A 26,590-nucleotide genomic window follows, 5' to 3' on the forward strand; every position below is an offset into this window, starting at 1 on the left:
CTCCCCTCATACCTTCGTAATTGGCTTTGGTTAAGTTTAAGATTCTTTTTTGTGATCGAAATGTGTCACTTTCAAACTTTACATGAAATTCAATGGTATTATGATCACTATTTCCCAGTGGATCTTTTACTATAACATTGCTATTAACCCTGCTTCGTTACACGATTTGAGATCTAAGATAGCTTTATCCCTAGTCGGTTCTTCAGCATATTGCTCCAAGAAACTATCACGAAAGCATTCTACAAATTCATCTTCTAGACCACTGTTGCCAATTTGATTGTCCCAGTCTAAATGCAGATTAAAGTCCCCCACAATTAATACATTACCTTTTTTACATGCTCCAGAGAGGTAGAGGTCTCATTTGCTGACTACTGCTAGTGATCCAGGTGCACATCGGCGAGGGATTAGCCCAGAGCAGCTCACCTAAGATCGTCCTCTCTTTTAACCAAGAATGAATATCGCTGTGGTCTAATTTCCTCCCTCCCCCATCCCGTGCTCTAATCACTCCTACCAAAAGAAATTTCCAAAACTAGTCGCTGTGGAGCGGGAGGAGGGGAACTGCCTCACACACATCACCCCAGCCACTTCATGGTACTCATGATTGGCCGCTCCACTCCCAGCAAGACAAGGGGCCTGATCATTTATTTGAAGTGGGTGAGATGCGGTGATGTGACAGGCACTGGTAGTTTGCCCCCAAACTGAGCCTGCCAGTTTGGACAGGCTAATGGGCTGCCAAGAAGCAGGCCATAACCACATTTATTACCCTGGGTCTCCCTGCTTTTAACACATGTTTACAGTGCATTCAGAACTGGCATCACCACAGTACACTCATGTTCTCCAGTATTTTACATGGTGCAGTTGGGGGCACATTAATAAGTGGCAGAAGCTTTCAGCAGCAGTTTTGCTGAATCGGCACAATAAATCAAGGAAACTTGGGAGTAGAGTAAAAACGGGCACATCCCTTACGCCTGAATTCCCCTGATCCTTTGTGTTGAAAATCGACATCATACCGTACTTAGACCACAGTTTCACTGAAATGCATAAGGTAATTTGGAGCCATTCTTTCCTGGAACTTGTGGAGTTCCTCACCTTTGGCAGTCTTCTCTTTTATAATTTACATTGCACAGAAACAGGCCATTTGGTCCAACTGGTCTATGCTGGTGTTTGTGTACCACAGAAGCTTCCTCCAACTTCTGTTTATGTCATCCATCAGCATGTCTTTCTATTCCTTTCCTCCTCATGTGTTTATCCAGATTTACCTTAAATGCATCTAAAGTATTCACCTCAACTATTCCCTATGGTAGCGAGTCCCACATTCTCCCCACTCTCTGAATAAAGAAGCTTCTCCTGAATTCCCTATTGGATTTATTAGTGACTATCTTATATTTATGGTGCCTAGTTTTGCTCAAGTGGAAACATCCTTACCACATGTACCCTATTAAACTCTTTCATAATTTTGAAGACTGCCGTCAGATCAGCCCTCAGTCTTTATTCTATTGATTGGAGCAGAGATTCAGCCTGTTCAATATTTCCAGATAGGTATAACCTCTCATTTCTGATACTCCTTTCTCCCTCGTCTGCTTCACTGATAATGAGTTTAATTTGTTTAGGCTCGACATGGCAGGGGCAGAACGGACCAAGGCATTGCTGGAGTACAGTCGCTCAATGAGCTCGATGTTGGATCAGAGCTGCGCAGCAGAGGATAAAGTCCTAATAGCGATGGAAAAGCAGAAAGAGATTTACAGCTCAAAGGATAAGTTGGTGAAGAATGGTCTACAGTTTCATGTGGCACAGCAATACCATTGTTATTATTGCAATGACTACCTAATCATAGAATCACCACAGCACAGAAGTAGGCCATTTGGTCCATCGAGTCCATGCTGATTCTCTATGGAGCAATCCAATCAGTCCCATGCCCCCTCTCTATTCCTGTAGCCCTACAAGATTATTTCCCCTCAAGTGCCCATCTAATTTCCTTATGAAATCATTCATTGTCTCTTCATCCACCATTCTAGTAGTCAGTGAATTCCAGATTAAGATCCATATCGACAACATCCATTGCTTTTGACCATAGGACCATACAAATTAGGAGCAGGAGTAGGCCATTCAGCCCATCAAGCCTGCTCCGCCATTTAATAAGATCATGGCTAATCTATTTCTGTCACAAATTCCACACTCCCATCTACCCCCGATAATCTTTGATTCCCTTGCCTAACAAGCAAGGCGGCACAGTGGCACAGTGGCGCAGTGGTGAGCACCGCAGCCTCACGGCTCCAGCAACCTGGGTTCGGTTCTGGGTACTGCCTGTGCGGAGTTTGCAAGTTCTCCCTGTGACCGTGTGGGTTTCCGCCGGGTGCTCCGGTTTCCTCCCACATGCCAAAGACTTGCAGATTGATAGGTAAATTGGCCATTGTAAATTACCCCTAGTGCAGGTAGGTGGTAGGAGAATTGAGGGAAGGTGGGGATGTGGTAGGGGTTATGGGATTCATGTAGGATTAGTATAAATGGGTGGTTGATGGTCGGCACAGACTCGGTGGGCCAAAGGGCCTGTTTCAGTGCTGTATCTCTCTATGACTCTTAAGAATCTATCTACCTCCGCCTTAAAAATATTCAATGTCCCCGCCTCCACCACTTTCTGAGGCAGAGAATTCCAAAGTCGCACAAACCTCTGAGAGAAAAAATTTCTCCTAATCTCTGTCCTAAAAGGGTGACCCCTAATTTTAAAACGGTGCCCCTAGTTGTGGACTCACCCACAAGAGGAAACATCCTTTCCACATCCACCTTGTCAAGACTGTTCAGGATCTTATAAACTTCAATCAAGTCTCCCCTCACTCTTCTAAACTCCCGTGAAAACAAGCCCAGTCTGTCCAACCTTTCCTCAATAGACAACCCACTCATTCCAGGTATCAATCGAGTAAACCTCCTCTGAACCGCCTCCAACGCATTTACATCCTTCCTTAAATAAGGAGACCAAAACTGCACACAGTATTCGAGATGTGGTCTCACCAATGCCCTGTATAACTGAAGCATAACATACTTACTTTTATGTTCAATTCCTCTCGTAATAAAGGATAGTATTCCATTAGCCTTCTTTATTACTTGCTGTACCTGCATACTGACCTTTTGTGACTCCTGTACTAGAACACGTAGATCCCTCTGCACCTCGGAATTCTGCCGTCGTTCCCTGTTTAAATAATACTCTGCTTTTTTATTCTTCCTGCCAAAGTGAACAACTTCACATTTTCCCACATTATACTCCATCTGCCAGATTTCTGCCCACTCACTCAACCTATCTATATCGGTCTGTAACCTCCTTATGTCCTCTGCACAACATAGTTTCTTACCTATTTTTGTGTCATTTGCAAATTCAGCTATCACGCCATCGCTCCCCACTTCTAAGTCAATGACATAAATTATTAAAAATGTTGAGGCCCCAGCACAGACCCCTGCAGGACTCCATTCATCACATCCTGCCAATCAGAAAAGGGGCCATTTATGCATTCACTCTGTTTTCTGCCAGCCAGCCAATCTTCTATCCATGCTAATATGTTAACCCCTACACCAGGAGCTCCTACTTTGCGCAATAACCTTTTATGTGGCACCTTGTCAAATACCTTCTGGAAATCCAAGTACAGTACGTTTCTATAAATATATAAAACGAAAAAGAGTGGCTAAAGTAAACGTTGGTCCTTTAGAGGATGAGAAGGGGAATTTAGTTATGGGATATGATGAAATGGCCTAGGCATTGAACAGGTATTTTGTATCGGTCTTCTCAGTGGAGGACATTAATAACATGCCAGTAATTGACAAAGAGACGAACGTAGGTGAGGACCTGGAAACAATCATTATTACGGAAGAGGTAGTGTTGGGCAAGCTAATGGAGCTAAGGATTGATAAGTCTCCTGGCCCTGATGGAATTCATCCCAGGGTACTAAAAGAGATGGCGGGAGAAATAGCAGGTGCACTGACGGTAATTTTCCAAAATTCGCTGGACTCTGGGGTAGTCCCAGTTGATTGGAAAACAGCAGATGTGACGCCACTGTTTAAAAAGGGAGGTAGACAAAAGATAGGGAATTATAGACCAATTAGCTTAACCTCTGTAGTGGGGAAGATGCTTGAGTCTATTATCAAGGAAGAAATAGCAGGGCATCGCGATAGAAATTGTCCCGTTGGGCAGACGCAGCATGGGTTCATGAAGGGCAGGTCATGCTTGACAAATCTTTTGGAATTCTATGATGACATTACGAGCAAGGTGGACAATGGGGACCCAGTGGATGTGGTGTACCTAGATTTCCAAAAGGCCTTCGACAAGGTGCCGCACAAGAGGCTGCTGCATAAGATAAGGATGCATGGCGTCAGGGGTAAAGTGTTAGCATGGATAGAGGATTGGTTGACTAACAGGAAGCAGAGAGTGGGGATAAATGAGTGCTATTCTGGGTGGCAATCAGTCACTAGTGGTGTGCCTCAGGGATCGGTGTTGGGACCGCAATTATTTACAATTTATATAGATGATTTGGAGTTGGGAACCACGTGTAGGGTGTCAAAGTTTGCAGATGACACTAAGATGAGTGGCAGAGCAAAGTGTGCAGATGACTGTGAAACTTTGCAGAGGAACATAGATACATTGAGTGAGTGGGCAAAGGTCTGGCAGATGGAATACAATGTTAATAAATGTGAAGTCATTCATTTCGGTAGGAGTAACAGGAAAAAGGATTATTACTTGAATGGTAAAAAGTTGCAGCATGCTGCTATGCAGAGGGACCTAGGTGTCCTTGTGCATGAATCGCAGAAGGTTGGTCTGCAGGTACAGCAAGTAATTAGGAAGGCAAATGGAATTTTGTCCTTCATTGCTAAAGGGATTGAGTTTAAAAGCAGAGAGGTTATGTTGCAGCTGTATAAGGTCCTGGTGAGGCCGCACCTGGAGTACTGTGTGCAGTTTTGGTCTCCTTACTTGAGAAAGGATAGTTTAGTTTAGAGATACAGCAATGAAACAGGCCCTTAGGCCCACTGCGTCTGTGCCGACCATCAACCACCCATTTATACTAATGCGACACTAATTCCATATTCCTACCACATCCCCACCTGTCCTTATACTTCCCTACCACCTAACTATACTAGGGGAAATTTATAATGGCCAATTAACCTATCAACCAGCAAGTCTTTGGCATGTGGGAGGAAACCGGAGCACCCGGAGGAAACCCACGCAGACACAGGGAGAACTTGCAAACTCCACACAGGCAGTACCCAGAATTGAACCCAGGGCGCTGGAGCTGTGAGGCTGCGGTGCTAAACACTGCACCACTGTGCCGCCCTGGCACTGGAGAGGGTGCAAAGGAGGTTCACTAGGTTGATTCTGGAGTTGAGGGGGTTGGCTTATGAGGAGAGACTGAGTAGATTGGGATTATATTCATTGGAGTTCAGAAGAATGAGGGGGGATCTTATAGAAACATATAAAATCATGATGGGAATAGATAAGATACAAGTAGAGAGGATGTTTCCACTGGCAGGTGAAGCTAGAACAAGAGGGCATAGCCTCAAGATTAGAGGGAGCAGATTTAGGACTGAATTAAGAAGGAACCTCTTCACCCAGAGGGTTGTTAATCTATGGAATTCCTTGCCCAGTGAAGTAGTTGACGCTTCTTCAGTAAACGTTTTTAAAGCTAAGGTAGATATCTTTTTGAACAATAAAGGAATTAAGGGATACGGTGGTAGCGCGGGTAAGTGGATCTGAGTCCACGAAAAGATCAGCCATGATCTTATTGAATGGCGGAGCAGGCTCGAGGGGCCGGACGGCCTACTCCTGCTCCTAGATCTTATGATGAATATAATCTGCTCTCTGGTTGGTTCCAGAACGTGTTGCTGTAAGAAACTATCTCAAAAACATTCTATGAAGAGGTCATCCAGGCTACTATTGCCAATCTGATTTTTCCAATTTATATGTAGATTAAAATCACCCATGATTATTTCCATCCCTTTATCATAAGCAGCCAATATTTCTTCTTGTATACTTCGTCCTACATTGTGATTACTGTTAGGGGGCCTGTAGACCACTCCCACTAGTAACTTATTTTCCCTCCTATTCCTCATCTCCACCCAAACCGATTTTACATCTTGATCTCCTAAACCAAGGTCATCTCTAACTATTGCACCAATGCCATCCTTGATTAACCCCTCCACCTTTACCTAGCATCCTATTCTTCGTGAATGTCATATACCCTCAATATTCAGAACCCAATCCTTGTCATCCTGCAGCCATGTCTCCGTAATGGCTATCAGATCATATTTATTTACTTCAATGTGCGCCATCAGTTTGGCTACTGTGTTATGAATGCTATGTGCATTCAGGTACAGAGCCTTTAGTTTTCTGTTTAGTCTTGACTGTTGGTGTGTTCTTAGGTTTTTTTTCTCTCTGTCCCTCCTGCCATTCTCTGACCTTCATTTCTCATATTACTATTCTGCTCTCCTGCCTTGACTCTACCCCTTGATTTGCTGCATCTACCCAAGCTTGATCCCTCACCCCCTTGTTAGTTCAAAGCCCTCTCTACTGACCCAGTCATAGAAGACAGAGGGTATCAGTGGAAGGGTGCTTTTCTGAATGGAGGGATGTGACTAGTGGTGTTCCGCAGGGATCAGTGCTGGGACTTTTTCTGTTTGTAGTATATATAAATTATTTGGAGGAAAATGTAGCTGGTCTGATTAGTAAATTTGCGGATGACACAAAGGTTGGTGGAGTTGCGGATAATGATGAGGATTGTCAGAGGATATAGCGGGATATAGATCGGTTGGAGACTTGGGCGGAGAAATGGCAGATGGGGTTTAATCCGGACAAATGTGAGGTAATGCATTTTGGAAGATCTAATGCAGGTGGGAGGTATACAGTAAATGGCAGAACCCTTAGAAGTATTGACAGGCAGAGAGATCTGGGCATACAGGTCCACAGGTCACTGAAAGTGGCAACGCAAGTGGATAAGGTAGTCAAGAAGGCATACGGCATGCTTGTCTTCATCAGTCAGGGCATAGAGTATAAAAATTGGCAAGTCATGCTGCAGCTGTACAGAACTTCAGTTAGGCCACACTTAGAATATTGCGTGCAATTCTGGTCGCCACATTACCAGAAGGACGTGGAGGCTTTGGAGAGGGTACAGAAGAGGTTTACCAGGATGTTGCCTGGTCTGGAGGGCATTAGCTATGAGGAGAGGTTGGATAAACTCAGATTGTTTTCACTGGAATGACGGAGATGGAGGGGCGACATGATAGAGGTTTACAAAGTTATGAGTGGCATGGACAGAGTGGATAGTCAGAAGCTTTTTCCCAGGGTGGAAGAGTCAGTTACTAGGGGACATAGGTTTAAGGTGAGAGGGGCAAAGTTTAGAGGGGATGTGTGAGGCAAGTTCTTTATACAGAGGGTGGTGAGTGCCTGGAACTTGCTGCCAGGGAGGTGGTGGAAGCAGGTACGATAGCGACATTTAAGAGGCATCTTGAAAATACATGAATAGGATTGGAATAAGAGGGATACCGTCCCCGGAAGTGCAGAAGATTTTAGTTTAGGCAGGCATCAAGATCGGCGCAGGCTTGGACGGCCGAATGGCCTGTTCCTGTGCTGTACTGTTCTTTGTTCTTTGTACTTCCCTAGTTATATGGTTTGCTAGAACACTGATCCCGGCAGGTTCAGGTGCAGACCATCCCAACAGTACAGCCCCCACTTTCCCCAGTACTGATGCCAGTGCCCCACGAACTGAAACCCACTCCTCCCACACCAGTCTTTGAGCCACGTATTCATTTCACTAATCTTATATGCCCTCTGCCAATTGGTACATTCCTTCATTTACCTTCACTGTTACTTCATCAAAAAATTCAATGAGATTAGTCAAGCACTATCTGCCTTTTACAAATCTACGCTGCCTCTCCTTCATTAACCGAAACCTATCCAAATTCCTATTGATTTTTTCCCCTAAATATTGTTTCTAAAACCTTAACCACCACTGCTGTTAAACTGGCCAGCCTGTAGTTACTAGGAATGTCCTTACACCCTTTCTTGAATAAAGGTGTCACATTTGCCACTCTCCAGTCCTTTGCCGTCTCCCCCTTATCCAGGGAAGATTGGAAGATTATGGCAAGCCCTTCCGCTATCTTCACCCCCAATTCCTTAAGAAACTTGGGATGCAAGCCATCCGGACCAGGTGCCGTATCTACCCTAAGCATAGCCAGCCTTTCCAATACCTCCTCCCTCTCAATTCTTACCCTATCCATTGCCTCTACTCTCTCTGCTTCTACCGATATTTTGTCAGATTCCTCTTTCTTAGTAAACACCGATACAAAGTACTTATTAAGTCTTCTAGCCTTACCCGGTGCCTCTAAGCCTTCTTTGTCCCTAATAGGCCTCACCCCGCCTCTAATTCTCACTTCCTATTTATGCCAGTAGAAAATTTTTGGTTTCTCTTTCATGTTGCTTGCCATTCTATTCTCAGATTCTCCCTTTGCCAGGCTTATTTTCCTCACCTCCCCTCTCAACTTATTTTATTTGACCTGGTTCTCACTTGAATAATTTACCTGACATACATCATACGTGCTCTTTTTTTGGTTTCATTGTATTCTCTATCTCCCTCCAAGGAGCCCTGGCTTTGCTTCCCTTACCTTTTGTCCTTGTTGGAATATACCTAGCCTAAGATCACCCATTGTTTCGTTACAATTTTTCCTGTCAATCTTTGGTTCCATTTTACTCTGGCTAGATCCCCTCTCATCCCATTGAAGTTAGCCCTCTTCCAATTTAGAAGTTCTACTTTAGATTGTTCCTTGTTCTTCTCCATTACTAATCTAAACCTTATATGATGATCACTGTTTCCCAAGTGCTCCCCCACAGACACTTGGCCCACCTCATTCCCCAGCCTCAGATCCAGCAATGTCTCCTTCCTAGTTGGACCATGAACATACTGCTCAATGAAGTTCTCCTGAACGCATTTCAAAAAGTCCTCCCCTTCCTTAACTTGTACTCCAACATTATCCCAATTGATATTTGGGTAATTAAAGTCCCCCAAATTCACAACTCTATAGTTCTTGCAGATCTTTCTTATTTCCTTGCAGATTTGCTCCTCTAACTGTCTTACTATTTGGAATATCCCCAGTAGCATGAGCATAGCCTTTTTGCTTCTCAACTCTAACCAATAGATTCTGTCTTTGTCCCCTCTAGGGCATCCTCTCTTTCCCACACTAAAATGTTGTCCCTAATCAGTATTGCAACCCTACCTCCCTTTTTACCTTTTCTGATCACTTTGTATCCTTGAATATTAAGTACCCTTTCCTCACCATTTTTAACCCACATTTCCATTATTGCCAATACATCATACTACCATAATAAAAACAAGAAATGCTGGAACCACTCAGCAGGTCTGGCAGCATCTGTGGAAAGAGAAGCAGAGTTGACGTTTCGGGTCTGTTCCGATGAAGGGTCACTGACCCGAAACGTTAACTCTGCTTCTCTTTCCACAGATGCTGCCAGACCTGCTGAGTGGTTCCAGCATTTCTTGTTTTTATTTCAGATTTCCAGCATCCTCAGTATTTTGATTTTATTACATCATACTACCACATGGCTTTTGTGCTTGTAGCTCACCAACCTTATTCATCACACTTTGTACATGTACATACATGCATTGTAAACCTGTTTTTGTATTCCTCATAGTCCTTCTTAGTCTGCTCCTATGTAATATGGTACTAGTTCTTTCTCTAGTAATATCCAAGATTCTCACTTTTTTTATGCACCTTTATTCCTCTTTTCTACTTCTATATGCTGGTGCCCATCATCCTGCCAATCTAGTTAAAACCCTCCCCAACCACACTAGTAATCTCCCCAAGAGGACACTGGTCCCAGTCCTCTTGAGGTGCAAGCCATCCCAGAACTGGTCCCAATGTGCCAGGAATCTGAAGCCCTCCCTCCTGCACCATGCTTCAAACCACGCATTGATCCTCCCTATCTTCCTATTTCTACTCTTGCTAGAGCGTGGCACTGGGAATAATCCAGAGATTACTACCTAAAAGGACCTACTTTTTAATTTCCTCCTTAGTTCCTGAAAATCTGACAGGACCTCAATACCTGTTCTCTCTTTGTTGTCGGTACTGATGTGTACCACAACTTTTGCCTCACTCTATTCTCGCTGCAAAATATTCTGTAGCCTCTCCGTGATGTCCTTTACCCTAGCACCAGGCATGCAGAACACCATGCAGGACTCACAATGATGGTTACAGAAATACCTGTCTGTTCCCCCTAACTGTGGAATCTCCTTTAACGATTGTATTTCTACTCTTTGCTATTTCCTCCTGTGCAGTCCCTTGCCCATTGGTGCCATGGTCTGGACTGCACATCTTCCAGGTATATTCACTCCCAATGCTATTTATGGCTTTGAGAATGTGACACACCCCAAATACTCCTGCACTTCCTGCCTTTTCGTACTTTTCTGGATTGCCACCCATCTACCCTGAACTCTCATTGCCTGTGGGGTGAGCACCTCCTAGAACATACAATCCAGGAAACTCTCATCCTGCCTGATGCTCCACAGTGACTCCAGCTGCCCCTGAAGGCCAGAAATCCTAAGATCCGAAGTTCCAGTTGAAGCAGCTGGAAAACAACAAATGTTAACACCTCTGTTCAAGAAAAGAGGGAGACAATGCAGGAAACTATAGGCCAGTTAGCCTGTCCTCTGTCATAGAGGTTGGGAAAATGCGAGAATCCATTATAAAAGAAGTAGCAGGACATTTAGAAAATCACGATACAATCAGGCAGGATCAACATGGTTTTGTGAAAGGGAAATTGAGTTTGAAAAATTTATTAGAGTTCTTTTAGGATGTAACAAGCAGGGTAGATAAAGGGGAACCAGGAGATGTAGTGTATTTGGATTTCCAACAGGTATTCGATGACATGCCACACAAAAAGTTACTACACAAGATAAGAGTTTATGGTGTTGGGAGTAATATATTAGCATGGATAGAGGATTGGCTAACTAACAGCAAACCGAGAGTCGGGATAAATGGGTCATTTTCAGAATGGAAAACTGGAACAAGTGGAGTGTCACAGGGGTTAGTGCTGGGACCTCAACTATTTACATTCTATATTAGTGACTTGGATGAAGGGACTGAGTGTAATGTGGCCAAATTTACTGACCATAGGTAGGTAAGCAAATTGTGAGGAGGATACAAAAAGTCTGCAAAGGGATATAGATAGGTTGAGTATAATGTGGGAAAATGTGAGGTTATCCACTTTGGCAGGAAGAATAGAAACGCAGATCATTTAAATGGAACATACAGGGCCTTGGTGAGACCACATCTGGAGTATTGTGTGCAGTGTTGGTCTCCTTATGATGATTTGGAGTTGGGGACCACGTGTAGGGTGTCAAAGTTTGCAGATGACACTAAGATGAGTGGCAGAGCAAAGTGTGCAGATGACTGTGAAACTTTGCAGAGGAACATAGATACATTGAGTGAGTGGGCAAAGGTCTGGCAGATGGAATACAATGTTAATAAATGTGAATCATTCATTTCGGTAGGAGTAACAGTAAAAAGGATTATTACTTGAATGGTAAAAAGTTACAGCATGCTGCTATGCAGAGGGACCTAGGTGTCCTTGTGCATGAATCGCAGAAGGTTGGTCTGCAGGTACAGCAAGTAATTAGGAAGGCAAATGGAATTTTGTCCTTCATTGCTAAAGGGATTGAGTTTAAAAGCAGAGAGGTTATGTTGCAGCTGTATAAGGTACTGGTGAGGCCGCACCTGGAGTACTGTGTGCAGTTTTGGTCTCCTTACTTGAGAAAGGATATACTGGCACTGGAGAGGGTGCAGAGGAGGTTCACTAGGTTGATTCCGGAGTTGAGGGGGTTGGCTTATGAGGAGAGACTGAGTAGATTGGGATTATATTCATTGGAATTCAGAAGAATGAGGGGGGATCTTATAGAAACATATAAAATTATGAAGGGAATAGATAAGATACAAGTAGAGAGGATGTTTCCACTGGCAGGTGAAGCTAGGACAAGAGGGCATAGCCTCAAGATTAGAGGGAGCAGATTTAGGACTGAATTAAGAAGGAACCTCTTCACCCAGAGGGTTGTTAATCTATGGAATTCCTTGCCCAGTGAAGTAGTTGACGCTTCTTCAGTAAACGTTTTTAAAGCTAAGGTAGATATCTTTTTGAACAATAAAGGAATTAAGGGATACGGTGAGAGCGCGGGTAAGTGGATCTGAGTCCACGAAAAGATCAGCCATGATCTTATTGAATGGCGGAGCAGGCTCGAGGGGCCGGACGGCCTACTCCTGCTCCTAGTTCTTATGATCTTATGATCTTATCTGAGGAAGGATGTTCTTGCCATGGAGGGAGTGCAAAGAAGATTTACTAGGCTGATTCCTGGGATGGCAGGATTGACGTATGAAAAGAGATTTGGTCAACTAGGCCTATATTCACTAGAGTTCAGAAGAATGAGAGAGGATCCGATCGAAACCTATAAAATTCTAACAGGACTAGACAGGCTAGATGTTTCTCGGAACATAGGAGCAGGAGTAGGCCAGTCAGCCCATCGAGCCTGTCCCGTCATTCAATATGATCATGGCTGATCATCCACTTTAATGCCTTTTCCCACACTATCCCCATATCCCTTTATATCATTTGTATTTAGAAATCTGTCAATCTCTACTTTAAACATACTCAATGACTGAGCTTCCACAGCCCTCTGGGGTAGAGAATTCCAAAGATTCACAACCCTCTGAACAAAGAAATTTCTCCTCATCTCTGTACGAAGTGGCTTCCCCCTTATTTTGTAATTGTGTCCCCTGGTTCTAGACTCCCCAACCAGGGGAAACATCTTACCTGCATCTACCCTGTCTATCCCTTTAAGTATTTTGTAGGTTTCAATGAGATCACCTGTCATTCTTCAAAACTCTAGAGAACACAGGCCCAGTTATCCCAATCTCTCTTCATAGGACAGTCCCGTCATCCTGGGAACAAGTCTGGTGAATCTCTGTTGCACTCCCTCAATGGCAATAATATCCTTCCTAAGGTAAGGGGACCAAAACTGCACACAGTACTCCAGGTGTGGTCTAACCAAGGTTCTATACAATTAAAGCAAGACTTCACTACTCCTGTGCTGAAATCCTCTTGCGATAAAGGCTAACATACCATTAGCCTTAATTGCTTGCTGCACCTGCATGTTAGCTTTCAGTGACTTATTGACAAGGACACCCAGGTCCCTTTGTACATCTACACTTTCCAATCTCTTACCATTTAAGAAATACTCTGCACATCTTTTCCTCCTACCAAAGTGGATAACCTCACAATTTTTCCACATTATATTCCATCTGCCACGTTCTTGCCCACTCACTAAGTCTGTCCAAATCTCCTTGAAGCCGCTTTGCATCTTCCTCACAACATACATTCCCACCTAGTTTTGTGTCATCCGTGAACTTGGAAATACTACATTTGGTCCCCACATCCAAATCATTGATATATATTGTGAACAGCTGGGGCCCAAGCACCAATCCCTGCGGTACCCCACTAGTCACAGCCTGCCAACGCGAGAATGACCCGTTTATTCCTACTCTCTGTTTTCTGCCTGTTAACCAATCCTTAATCCATGCCATTATATTTCCTCCTATCCCATGCGCTTTGAATTTGCTAACCAACCTCCTGTGGGAGACTTTATCAAAGACCATTTGAAAATCCAAGAATACCACTCTCCTTTATCAATTCTGTTAGCAACATCCTCAAAAGAAAATCCAACAGGTTCATCAAACATCATTTCCCATTCATAAATCCATGTTGACTATGCCCAATCGGATCATTATTATCCAAGTGTCCATTTATCACATCCTTTAGAATAGGTTCTAGTATTTTTCCGGCTACTGATGTAAGGCTAACAGGTCTGTAATTCCCTGTTTTCTCTCTCCCTCCCTTAAATAGTGGGGTGACATTTGCGACCTTCCAATCTGCAGGAACTGCTCCAGAATCTATAGAATTTTGGAAGATGATCACCAATGCATCCATTATCTCCATAGCTACCTCTTTCAACACTCTGGGATGTAGAATATCAGGTCCTGCGGACTTATCAACCTTCAGCCCCATTAATTTCTCCAATACAACCTTCTTACTAATAGTAATTTCCTTCAATTCCTCATTCCCCTAATCCCTTGGATCTCTAATTCTGGGAGATTTCCTGTATCTTTCTCAATGAAGACAGACACAAAGTAATCATTTATTCTCTCTGCAATTTTATTATTCCCCATTATAAATTCTCCTGACTCTGCCTGTAATGGACTCACATTTGTCTTAGCCAAACGTTTCCTTTTTACGTATCTATAGAAGCTTTTACAGTCTTTTTATATTTTTTGCTAGCTTAGATTCATATTCTATTCTCTCTTTCTTTATCAGTTTCTTCGTCCTCCTTTGCTGTATTCTAAAATCCTCCCAATCCTCAGCTTTACCACTATTTCTGGCAACTTTATAGGCCTTATCTTTTAATCTTATACAATCCTTAACTTTCTTTGTTATCCACAGTTGACTGCCTTTACTTTTGGGGTTTTTGTGCCTTGAAGGAATGTATAGTTGCTGTAAACTATGTAATATTTATTTAAAGACTATCCATTGCCTATGTACTGTTATACCTTTTAATGTATTTTCCCAATCCACCTCAGCCAATTTGCCCTTCATACCATCATAATTTCCTTTGTTCAAATTTAACACCCTGGCTTCAGATTGAACGACCTCACTTTCAAACATAATGTAAAATTCTATCATATTATGGTCACTGATCCCTAAAGGTTGTTTTACAACAAGATGATTAATTAGCCCTTTCTCAGTACATAATATTAGAACTAAAATAGCCTGTTCTCTAGTCAGTTCCTCAACATGCTGCTCTAGAAAACCATCCCTAACACACTCCAGAAACTCGTCCTCCACAGCATTAGTGTTCATTAGTCTATATGCAGATTGAAATCACCCATGATTACTCTATTACCCATGTTACATGCTTCTCTAATCTCCTGATTAATACCATGCCCTACACTACCACTACTGTTTGGTGGCCTATAAACATCTCCTACCAATGTTTGTTGCCCCTTTCTGTTTCTTCGCTCCACCCAAACAGGTGCTACATTTTGTTCCGATCCAAGATCCTCCCTTACTAATGTGCTGATTTCATCCCGTATTATCAGTGCAACACCACCTCCTTTTCCTTTTTGCCTGTCTTTCCCAAATGTCAAATATCCTTGAATATTCAGTTCCCAGTCTTGGTCACCCGGTAGCCACGTTTCCGTAATGGCAATTAGATCATACCCATTTACCTCTATTTGGGCCTTCAAGTCATCTACCTTGTTGCGAATGCTGTGTGCATTCAGGTAGAGTGCCCTTAACCTTGTCGTCATAACATTCTGCATTCTAAGCCTGGTTGATGCTTGCCTTTGTTTCACCTGCCTTCTAATGTCACTTGCTACTTTTCTACCTCCTGTTACCAGCTTTACTTCCTTCCAATTTGAGCTACCCCTCAGCTTCCCATCTCCTAACCAGCTAGTTTAAACCCTCCCCAACAGCATTAGCAAATCTCCCTGCGAGGATATTAGTTCCGGTCCTGTTAAGGTGTAGCCCGTCCATCTTGTACAGGTCCCACCTGCCCCAGAACCAGTCCAAATGCCTCAGAAATCTGATGCCCTTCCTACTACACCAATTCTCCAGCCATGTGTTCAGTCGATCAATCCTCCTATTCCTATGCTCACTAGCATGTGGCACTGGGAGTAATCCTGAGATTACTGCTTTGGAAGTCTTGCTTTTTAATTTCCTTCCTAACTCCCTAAAATCTGCTTTCAGGACCTCATCCCTCTTCCTACCTATGGTACCAATGTGGACCATGACCTCTGGCCATCCTCCCCAGAAGGCTGTCCTGCAGCTGCTCCATGTCATCCTTGACCCTGGCACCAGGGAGGCAACACACCATCCTGGAGTCACGTTTGCTGCTGCAGAAACGCCTGTCTGATCCCCTGACTATTTAATCCCCTATCACTATTGCTCTTCCACTCTTCTTTTCCCCCCTCCTGTGCAGCTGAGCCACCCATGGTGCCACAGACTTTGCTAGAACTAGGGGCACAATTTCAAATTAAAGGCTCTCCTATTTAAGACGGAGATGAGGAGGAATTTCTTCTCTCAGAGGGTCGTTAATCTTTGGAATTCTCTTCCCCAGACAGCAGTAGAAGCTGGGTCATTGATTATACTCCAGGCTGAGTTAGACAGATTTTTGATCTACAAGGGAGTCGAGGGTTAAGGGGGGGACAGGCAGGAAAGTGGAGTTAAGGCCACAATCAGATCAGCCATGATCTTAATGGTGGAGAAGGCTTAAGGGGCTGAATGGCCTAACCCTGCTTCTATTTTTTATGTTCTATGAGACACTTCCTACATGTGGTCCCCCAAGGCACAAGAAGTTCCCACATAGCACAGGAATTGCAAGCAACAGGTCTCAGCTGTGCATCCATAATCAAAAGCTACTCTGTGCTAATACTCTTATTAACTCACTTAGTGTTTTATTTACTCCATTTGAAATCATTAATTTACTTAGAGGCACTGAAATACACATTGTAGTACCAATATACATTGGCAGGTTTGACAGAACCAATTAACAACAAAAACAGCAACTTGCATTTATATAGCACCTTTAATTTAGTAAAATGCCCCAAGGTGCTTCACAGGAGCATATCAAATAAAATTTGACACCAAGTCACATGAGGAGATAATAGGACAGGTGACCAAATGCAAGGTCAAAGAGGTAGATTTTATGAAGTGACTTAAAGGAGGAGAGAGAGGTGGAGAGGGTTAGGGAGGAATTCCAGAGCTTGGGGCCCAGGCAGCTGAAGGCAAGGCCGCCATTAGTGGAGCAACTAAATTCACGGATGTGCAAGGGATCAGAATTGGGGGAGCCAGAGATCATAGTGGGTTGTAGGACTGGAGGATGTTACAGAGACAGGGAGGGGCAAGACAACGGAGAGATTTGAAATGAGAATGAAAACGTTTTTAAATCGAGACATTGTGAGACGGAGAGCCAATGTAGGTCAGCGAACAGAGGAAATGGGTAAATCGAACTTGGTGTGAGTTAGGGTATGGGCAACAGAGGTTTGGATGAGCTGAAGTTCATGGAGGACAGAAGATGGGTGGCGGCCATGAGAACATTGAAGTCGTCAAGTCTCAGTGTAATAAAGGCATGTATGAGGGTTGCAGCAGCAGATTGGCTGAGACAGCATTGGAGATGGGCGATGTGGGTGGTCTTTATGACAGGATATGGAGTCAGAAGCTCATCTCATGGTCAAATAGGATGTTGAGTGTGGTTCAGCCTGAAAGAGTGGCCAGGGAGGGGATGGAGTTTATGACAGGGACCAAAGACAGTGGAATTGGTCTTCCCAGTATATTTAATTGGATGAAATTTTTGCTCATCTACTGAATTTTGAGCAAACAATCTGAGCAGGAGGGGGTTGAAAGAGTTGGTAGTGAGGTGGAGCTGGGTATTGTCATCGTACATATGGAACCTGTCGCTGTATTTTCGGATGTTGCCGAGCAGCCACATTGTTGATGAGAAATAAGGGGGGGGGGGCAATAATTCCAGAGGTAACAGTGCAGGAACAGGAGAGATGCATTGCAGGTGATTCTCTGATTCCTGATAGGATAGAAAAGAATGGAACCAGGCAAGGGCAGTCCCACTAGCTGGATAACAGAGAAGAGGCCATGGAGGAGGATGGTATGGTCAAACATCTCAAAGGCTGCAAGCAGGATAAGATCGGTTAGAATTTCAAAAAAAAACCCACAAGTGTTGGAAATCCAAATTAAAACCAAAAGATGCACAGCATGTCTGTCAGTAAAGAGCAGCCAATGGTTTGTGTGGGGAGCAGGTTCTGATGAAGGGTCCACACCCGGAACATTACCCTGGGGTGATACTGGTCTTCACCAGTTATGCGAACTGACAAGTCTTGTTACTCCAAACTTAATTTCCAGTCATTGAAGTTGATGGCATAGTGTAAAACGGGCTCTCGATTCACTCTGAGCCCATGTCCCATGTCCAATTACTCCCTCTGTCTGTCCTCTTTTTCCAAATGCTGATCAGCAGTTTCTGATTTTATATTTATCCAACACCATTAAACCCACTTTTACTGGAGCTGAAGACCTGAGCTCGGCTCCCACCCAATCGACCTCGTGAGTAAATGTAAAGTGCCTGGCCCGGAAAGCCCCTTTACACTATTAGGTGCCTCTGCATCGAGGCCCCATCTGGTGGATGTTAGAGATCCCATGGCACTATTTGGAGAGCAGAAAATGGTTAGGCAACTAATACAAGCAAGTAAAATAGATTAATTACTCATTCATTCATTTGCTCTTTGTGAAATCTTCCTGTGCAAATCAATTGTAACATTGGTGCATATAACAACAGTGCAAAAGCAACTCAGTGGCCGGAAAGCCCTTTGAGTATCCTGAAAGGAGATAAAAGGTTACAGCCTGCACTTGTATAGCGCCTTTTAAGACCTCAGGTTGACTTGAAGTACTTTATAGCCAATGAAGTATTTTAAAGTGTAGGCTCTGTTGTATGATAGGAAACACACCATCCAGTTTACACATAGCAAGCTCCCACAAACAGCAACAAGATAACTGACCAGCTAATCTGTTTCTTTTTCATTACTGACGTTGGTTCAGGATATGAAAGGCAGTACTGTATATAAATGTACGCTCAGGCCTGTCTCTATTTTTTATATTTTTTCGGTGGGAATGGCCCATTTGAGTGCAACAGCTTCTAAAACTTTTCCTTGTAATTGGATCTTTAGGACAGTGTAGTAGATGATTTCTACCTCAAGCCTGGAACCTCCACATACTCCACTGTTTCTGTCAGCACCCACAGCAACATCAGCTCCAACAGGAGTTCCCAAAAGATTGATGCCAGAGGATTCCCAAGAACACTCAAAGAATCAACCTGGCTGGAAACAAAGATGGCAGAAGTAAGTCCGTGGCTGAGAAGTTAATCTAAGCCCTTGTCTGCCTGTTCAGGTGAAGTCAAAAGCTGGGAGGGTTGATATTGCAGATGGAGAAGATCAAATAGACTGCCTTTATCTGAACCAAGACTACATTTAGGAAAGCTTGAGAACATTCTGTAAAAGTAGAAGTGACACAGAAATCTGCACAATTTAGGTCTGTCCAGCAGCTGGTGAGTCTGACTGGGTGTATTCCAGGTTGGGATTGGGACTGGGCCCTGGTGCTACTGTACTTGCTGGAGTGTGTCCATGTGCAGACAGTATGCCAGGGCAGGGCTGGCCGCAGCTGGGTGTTGCCCTACAATGGTCGAATGGGCATTGGCGTTCACACTACAGGCTCACATAACAAGGATGGACTGTACTGGGGATCTGCCTCTTTGGCAGTCCCCTCGGTGGCAGGGAAGAGTGTTTTTTAAAAAAAAAATCAGGATATATTATACAGAAATGAATAAAATAACAAGCTATGCATAAATATACAAAATATTAAACCAGTTGCTTAATGAGTAGCTGAGCCAGATGGAGCAGGAGGATCCCAAGCTCGATCCCAGATGTGCTGAGTTATTTGGTACAGTGCCACTCGTTGGTCTCAATTTGGAAAAGGAACAACATCCAAGGTTCTGAAGCCTACCCGTGTGGATCTGGCCCGAGGGCTCTGTTGTATTGCCCTATGTGCTTGAATAGCCCCACTAACAATTGCTGTCTTGGATCCCATACCCTAAGATTGGTCACTTGAGGATCATCTGTACCTAGGGCATTGCACCTTCAAGAGACGAGGACAAAAGTGGGCAGAGAAAGAGGGAGAAGCTTCTGCAAGCAATAGTTGGAGCTAACAGGGTTCATTTTTTTATTCGTTTTTGAGATGCTGGCGAGGGTGGCATTTATTGCCCAACTTTGGTTACTCTGATACAATAAAAGCAAAATACTGCAGATGCTGGCAATCTGAAATAAAAACAAGAAATGCTGGAAATACTCAGCAGGTCTGACAGCATCTGTGGCTCCAAAGATGCTGCCAGACCTGCTGAATATTTCCAACATTTTTTGTTTTTATTTAGTTACTCTGAATTTGATACATCAGAGTGAGCTTACTTCAGAGGGAAGTTAAGAATCAACCACGTTAGCGTAGGTCTTAAGTCACATATTAGTAAGAACTGCAGATTTCCTTCCCTAAGGGGACATTTGTGAACCAATGGGTTTTTACAACAATCTGACAGCTTCATCGTCCCTTTTACTGAGACCAGCTTTTTATTTCCAGATTTTTTTTTTAAAAACTGGAATTCAAAATCTCCAACTGCCCTGGTGGGATTTGAACTCGGGTTGTCTGGATTATTAGTCCTGTAATATTACTAGACCAGTAACATAATCGCTGTACTACCATACCCAGGAGAAGGAAAGACAGGATGTTTAATTATATAGGCATTGGATACTGAGCACCCTGGGACATTATGCAAGTTATTAGTGCGAGGTCTGGAGGGTGGTTGGGAATGGGTGAGAATGTGATTGTTAAACTCCCTTTGTTTTTCCAGGCAATCGAGAAGGATAATTACAAGCACGCAACAGCCAAAGCTAAGCTGAGACAAGGAATCATAAAGCTTCGTGAAACGGTGAGTAACTTGTGAATAAGCTGAAAGTTCTGAATGAAGTGCAAATGTTTCCCTGTTTGTATTTCAATTCATATCCACAAAGTTCTTTTATTTTGGGGGCTGAAATTCTAATGTTTCCACAAAGCAGGGCAGAGCAGAGCAGAATGTACAGCCAGCTAAATAGAAGGAGGTTGACCCCATCCCCAGAATGTGGGGATTAAGCATGCTTGACTTGATTTGCCTGCCGAAGGGCAGCATGGGGGCAGCCAGTCTCTCCATCAGGCTCCCCCCAAAGCCATTCCTTGGACCAGGAGAAGCTCTGGCTGCAGTGGGAGCCATAACCCTGACAGCACAAAGATCAATTAGCAGGCAAGCTCCAGGGCCTCAACGGATCACGTGCAACTCAACTGGCCTGAGTTCCACAGAGGTCTTCGCTGAGCTGGAAGCAACAATTGCCCTGCAAAGACTTGATTTGAGCGCCCACCTTTTACCAAACAAAGTTACTAAACCAAGCAGTGGATCCACTCAGGGTAGCGGCCCCCAGACACTCCCCTTTGACACTGGCAGAGAGCAGGCTGTAGATCCACCATGAGCACCCACCGTCCACCCCTCCACTTCTCGGCACAGGATGAAGGTGTAGGCTGTTTCTGCCCCATTTTTCCAAATCAACAAGTTCCTTTCCGCTGCAGTAATCAAATGGGATCATCCCAAATGCAGAGATTTTTATTCCTGTGACAGTGGTTTTCCAAACATCCAGACGATATTACTCAATTCTAAACCTCAGTGTGGAACAAATTCCGCAAACCAGGGCTCTCAGTCTCAGGATAAGGGGTCGGCCATCTCGAATTGAGCTGAGGAGAAATTTCTTCACTCAGAGTCATGAAACTTTGGAATTTTCTATCCCAGAGGGTTGTGGATGCTCAGTCGCTGAACATATTCAACACTGAGATGGTTAGATTTTTGAAGGGAATATAGGGATAGTGAGGAAAGCGAAGTTGATGTAGAACAATGTTATTTGAAAGGCAGAGCAGGTTGAATGGGCTGTATGGCCTACTCTTCTCATTATGTAAGGTCAAAGTGATCAAATTGCTTTGAGTATTTCAAGCACTTGGCCAGCAGCAGACTTTAAAGAGATCTACTTTCACATTGCCATTTGGTATGTCATTCAGGTATTTGCGGTTCATTCAATAATTTAGGGTTCAGTGCAGGTATTTCACATTTATTGTGAATATCTTTGGTTGCGTTTTTACAGTTTTTAGTTGCCATTGCAAAGTCTTTGCCTTCAGTTCCTCATTAGACTTCTGAGGGCCCACGGGTAGCTGCATGTATCAGGATTCAGTGCAGCCTGCCCACGGGTTTCTGCATGTATCAGGATGCAGTGCTGCCTGCCCACGGGTTGCTGCAAGTATCAGGATTCAGTGCAGCCTGCCCACTGGTTTCTGCATGTATCAGGATTCAGTGCAGCCTGCCCACTGGTTTCTGCATGTATCAGGATGCAGTGCTGCCTGCCCACGGGTTTCTGCATGTATCAGGATGCAGTGCTGCCTGCCCACGGGTTTCTGCATGTATCAGGATGCAATACTGCCTGCCCACGGGTTTCTGCATGTGTCAGGATGCAGTGCTGCCTGCCCACGGGTTTCTGCATGTATCAGGATGCAGTGCTGCCTGCCCACGGGTTTCTGCATGTATCAGGATGCAGTGCTGCCTGCCCACGGGTTTCTGCAAGTATCAGGATTCAGTGCTGCCTGCCCACGGGTTGCTGCATGTATCAGGATTCAGTGCAGCCTGCCCACGGGTTTCTGCATGTATCAGGATGCAGTGCTGCCTGCCCACGGGTTTCTGCATGTATCAGGATGCAGTGCTGCCTGCCCACGGGTTGCTGCAAGTATCAGGATTCAGTGCAGCCTGCCCACTGGTTTCTGCATGTATCAGGATTCAGTGCAGCCTGCCCACTGGTTTCTGCATGTATCAGGATGCAGTGCTGCCTGCCCACGGGTTTCTGCATGTATCAGGATGCAGTGCTGCCTGCCCACGGGTTTCTGCATGTATCAGGATGCAATACTGCCTGCCCACGGGTTTCTGCATGTGTCAGGATGCAGTGCTGCCTGCCCACGGGTTTCTGCATGTATCAGGATGCAGTGCTGCCTGCCCACGGGTTTCTGCATGTATCAGGATGCAGTGCTGCCTGCCCACGGGTTTCTGCATGTATCAGGATGCAATGCTGCCTGCCTATGGGTTTCTGCATGTATCAGGATGCAATGCTGCCTGCCCACGGGTTTCTGCATGTATCAGGATGCCGTGCTGCCTGCCCACGGGTTGCTGCATGTATCAGGATTCAGTGCTGCCTGCCCACGGGTTGCTGCATGTATCGGATGCAATGCTGCCTGCCCACGGGTTTCTGCATGTATCAGGATGCAGTGCTTCCTGCCCACGGGTTGCTGCTTGTATCGGATGCAATGCTGCCTGCCTATGGGTTTCTGCATGTATCAAAATGCAGTGCTGCCTGCCCACGGGTTTCTGCATGTATCAGGATGCAGTGCTTCCTGCCCACGGGTTGCTGCTTGTATCGGATGCAATGCTGCCTGCCTATGGGTTTCTGCATGTATCGGATGCAATGCTGCCTGCCTATGGGTTTCTGCATGTATCAGGATGCAATGCTGCCTGCCCACGGGTTTCTGCATGTATCAGGATGCCGTGCTGCCTGCCCACGGGTTGCTGCATGTATCAGGATTCAGTGCTGCCTGCCCACGGGTTGCTGCATGTATCAGGATGCCGTGCTGCCTGCCCACGGGTTGCTGCATGTATCAGGATGCAGTGCTGCCTGCCCACGGGTTGCTGCATGTATCAGGATTCAGTGCTTCCTGCCCACGGGTTGCTGCATGTATCGGATGCAATGCTGCCTGCCTATGGGTTTCTGCATGTATCAGGATGCAGTGCTGCCTGCCCACGGGTTGCTGCTTGTATCAGGATGCAGTTCTGTAGTCTCTGTCTTCAGTTACATGACCAATTTGTTGGAGCTGTCATCAACAGTACACTTGGAGCAGCCGGATTGCAGTTGAATCCAAGATGAGTTCCCATTTCCAGGCACTAGAGACAGCATCCTCAAGCTCTTGCAAATGCATCAGATCCTGACTGTTGACCAAACTTTCTGAATGGGAAGCTGTGGAAACTACCTCACCAATGGCAGTGAAGAACTTAACTGATTGGCATCCTTCCATCTATGAAAGATGATGGACACACAGCAAACAATCCATTTAGGTGGGGTGTCTTCTCTTGCTGCACCTTTGCTGATGGCTGTGAAGGCCAATCCTTGAGAGGCAGGTTCTGCCACAAGTGCTGCACCTGAAGCTGCCAAGTGACGCTGTGAGTTGTTGTGTCACCATTTCCCTCTTTCACCAGCTAGTGACTTCCAAGTGTGATAGTCGACATTTAGAGCCTTCATATCACGCTTGTAAGCATCCTTGAAGCGGAGCTTTGGGCACCCCACTGGTCATCTGGCCCCAGCTACCTCACCATACAGAAGGTCCTTGGGTACATGACAGTCTTCCATCCTGTGGATGTGTCCGATCTACCGAAGCCGTCTCTGTTTGATTGGTGCCAACACACTGGAAACTCTGCCTTTGAGAGGACTGCCACATTTGTGATTTTGTCCTGCCAGGATATCTCCATAATGTGCTGCAGACAGTGCAGATGGAAATTATTGAGCTTCTTTTCCTGGTAGCTGTGTTTCCCATGTTTCACTGCCAGACAGCAAAGTGCTGAGCACACAGGCCTTATAAACAATGAGCTTGGTTACATTAGATACCAGGTGGAGGTGATGATTGTTGTCCTAAATAACTTTCACAGTTAATGTTATCTGTTTAATTTTCCTTAGATCAAGACGATGATGGTTGAAAATGAGAGTGTACCTGAGATTGAGCAATTAGATCAGCACGAGTTTAACCTTGATCTAAAGGAACAGAAGAGGCTGCATGCTGAGGGAGAGGAAAAAGTGGCCAAGGTGCGTCTCAAAGACTATGAGCTGTGTTCAGATTTTAACATACAGGATTTTGCTCTAACAGCACTGAATGGGTAAAGTAAAATGGTTTTGTCAGCATTTGCATATGGATGTGAAATCCTTGAATAACAGTATCTGACGGGTTAAAACCTCAGTTCACAAAGAAAATGGCCATTCTGTTTGATATGTTTTCAACTTGGAACCCAGACGAGCTACCTGGATAGCAGTGAGTTATTAACCCAGAAACTCAACTCCCATTAGCAGTCTTTACAAAGACTGACTGTGCCTTCAGTCTTTGATTCTAATCTTTCCTAACTCCTGTTTGGCATCCACTTCACCTCACCTCATAAATCACTCATTGTGCAGGGTGCTAGCTAAATGTGAGCTGTGCATTTGATGCATGATTGAAACTCGTTTGTATAGTCCTGAAGGGTCTGAAAGGGTTAATGTTTGACACAGTGGGAGTAACCCCTCGCATTGTAGTGATGATGATGTAATAGTCACATGGGTTTAGAAGAAGCTAGAAGCATCCTGAGAGGTGTTAGCTGGACAGGCTTAATGAGAGTGTATATAGTTTTGTATATAAAGTAAACAAGTTGCTATTTAGCCTTAGAAAGACTCCACGATCTGTGTAAACAATGCTCGAACTATGTTAACAACAATATACAACATGGTGACAATGGTGAAAGCACCCAGAAATTATTGAAAGAGCTCACCTTGTACAGTAGTGTCAAGAAGACTGCAGATCTCGAAGAGAGTCTGTGAAGAGCTCCAGAGCTGCTCTGTAGCCTAAGGGAGACATGGACAGTTGAAGAGTAAGCCATGCAGGCATGTACCACAGAAGTGTGGTGATCTGCGAGCAGAAACCAGGTCCAGTGATCGGGCTGCAAGTCACAGTACCGAGCAACAGTCAGGGGGATTGGTTGAGAAATCTTTTGGAAAGAATGCATTTATTATTTATAGGTGCACTGGGAAGGCAAGTTGGAATGGGAAAAACTCCATCCCTCACGAGGGCAAGTCTGGAGTCGGTGGCCATTACTCGAGCAGACTGTGGAAGAAAAGCACGGGAACACCCAAAAAGAGCGGGAACACCTCAGAAAAGCGCGGGAACGACTCCATTAAAGCAAAGGAAAAATTCTTAAAGGAAAGAAAAATCCTAAAGAGTTAGGAACAAATGGATTTGAAATAGACAATGCCTGAAAGCTTCCAGAATTGGGAAGGACCCAATCAGATACAGAATTGGTCAATGTGGAGAAAAAGATTTCGAAGATGTAGAATCGCTTCTCAACTACACAGGAAATCTGAGGCTGAGCAAGTTAATACTCTACTCCATGGGTGTAATTGCTGATGACATGATAGTAAGACAAGGCATAAATGAGGCTTCAGACAAGTTTAATGATGTATTAGAAGCCTTTGACAAATACTTTAAGAACCAATAAGATCTTGGAAAGAGCAAAAGTTTAATAAAAGGATCCCGAAGCTGGGCAAATCAATGGACGCTTTCGTTAATGTTTTGTACAGATTGGCTGAGGGATGTGAGTATGGCAAACTAAAGTCTGAGTTGATCAGGGACCGAATTGTAGGAATAGCTGGCAAGTCTTTATTAGATCTCTTATAGTCAAAAGATGACCTCACTGTTGAGAAAGTGATTCAGATGTTGTGATAGGCAGAGGTCAGAATACAAAATAGAGCCATCCTGTGACTTGAAGAGAAGCCTTTCATCTGAAAGAATCTGATGACGGTACAATTCCTGAAACCCAGGATGGAAAAGCACTCTACAGATAAGAAGGTGGGAAGGTGCAAGACGCCGTGAAATTGTGCCAGCCCTGAAGAGCCAGAAAGACCCACAGATGTGAACAGTGTCCCTCTAATAAAGTGGAATGCTTTCATTGCAATAAGACAGGCCACTTCGGAAAGATGTGCCATAGAAAGACCTCGTCACAGAGATGTCAAGTAAATGTCACACATAGAGCTGTCAATGAAGTGGAACAAC

At 44.4% G+C, this 26,590-nt stretch overlaps 1 protein-coding gene across 3 annotated transcripts in view; it reads left to right on the forward strand.

The window, feature by feature from the left end:
- Positions 1–26,590, forward strand: part of cfap43 (cilia and flagella associated protein 43) — a 293,334-nt gene that overhangs the window by 175,124 nt on the left and 91,620 nt on the right. For all 3 annotated transcript variants that reach the window (XM_068053204.1, XM_068053205.1, XM_068053206.1), the window contains 4 exons: positions 1,611–1,761; positions 18,817–18,987; positions 20,544–20,621; positions 24,475–24,600. In XM_068053204.1, the coding sequence (XP_067909305.1) occupies positions 1,611–1,761; positions 18,817–18,987; positions 20,544–20,621; positions 24,475–24,600 (526 nt within the window). The remainder of the gene's footprint in view (positions 1–1,610; positions 1,762–18,816; positions 18,988–20,543; positions 20,622–24,474; positions 24,601–26,590) is intronic.

Source organism: Heterodontus francisci, chromosome 20 (assembly GCF_036365525.1).
Source record: "Heterodontus francisci isolate sHetFra1 chromosome 20, sHetFra1.hap1, whole genome shotgun sequence".
NCBI lineage: Eukaryota > Metazoa > Chordata > Chondrichthyes > Heterodontiformes > Heterodontidae > Heterodontus > Heterodontus francisci.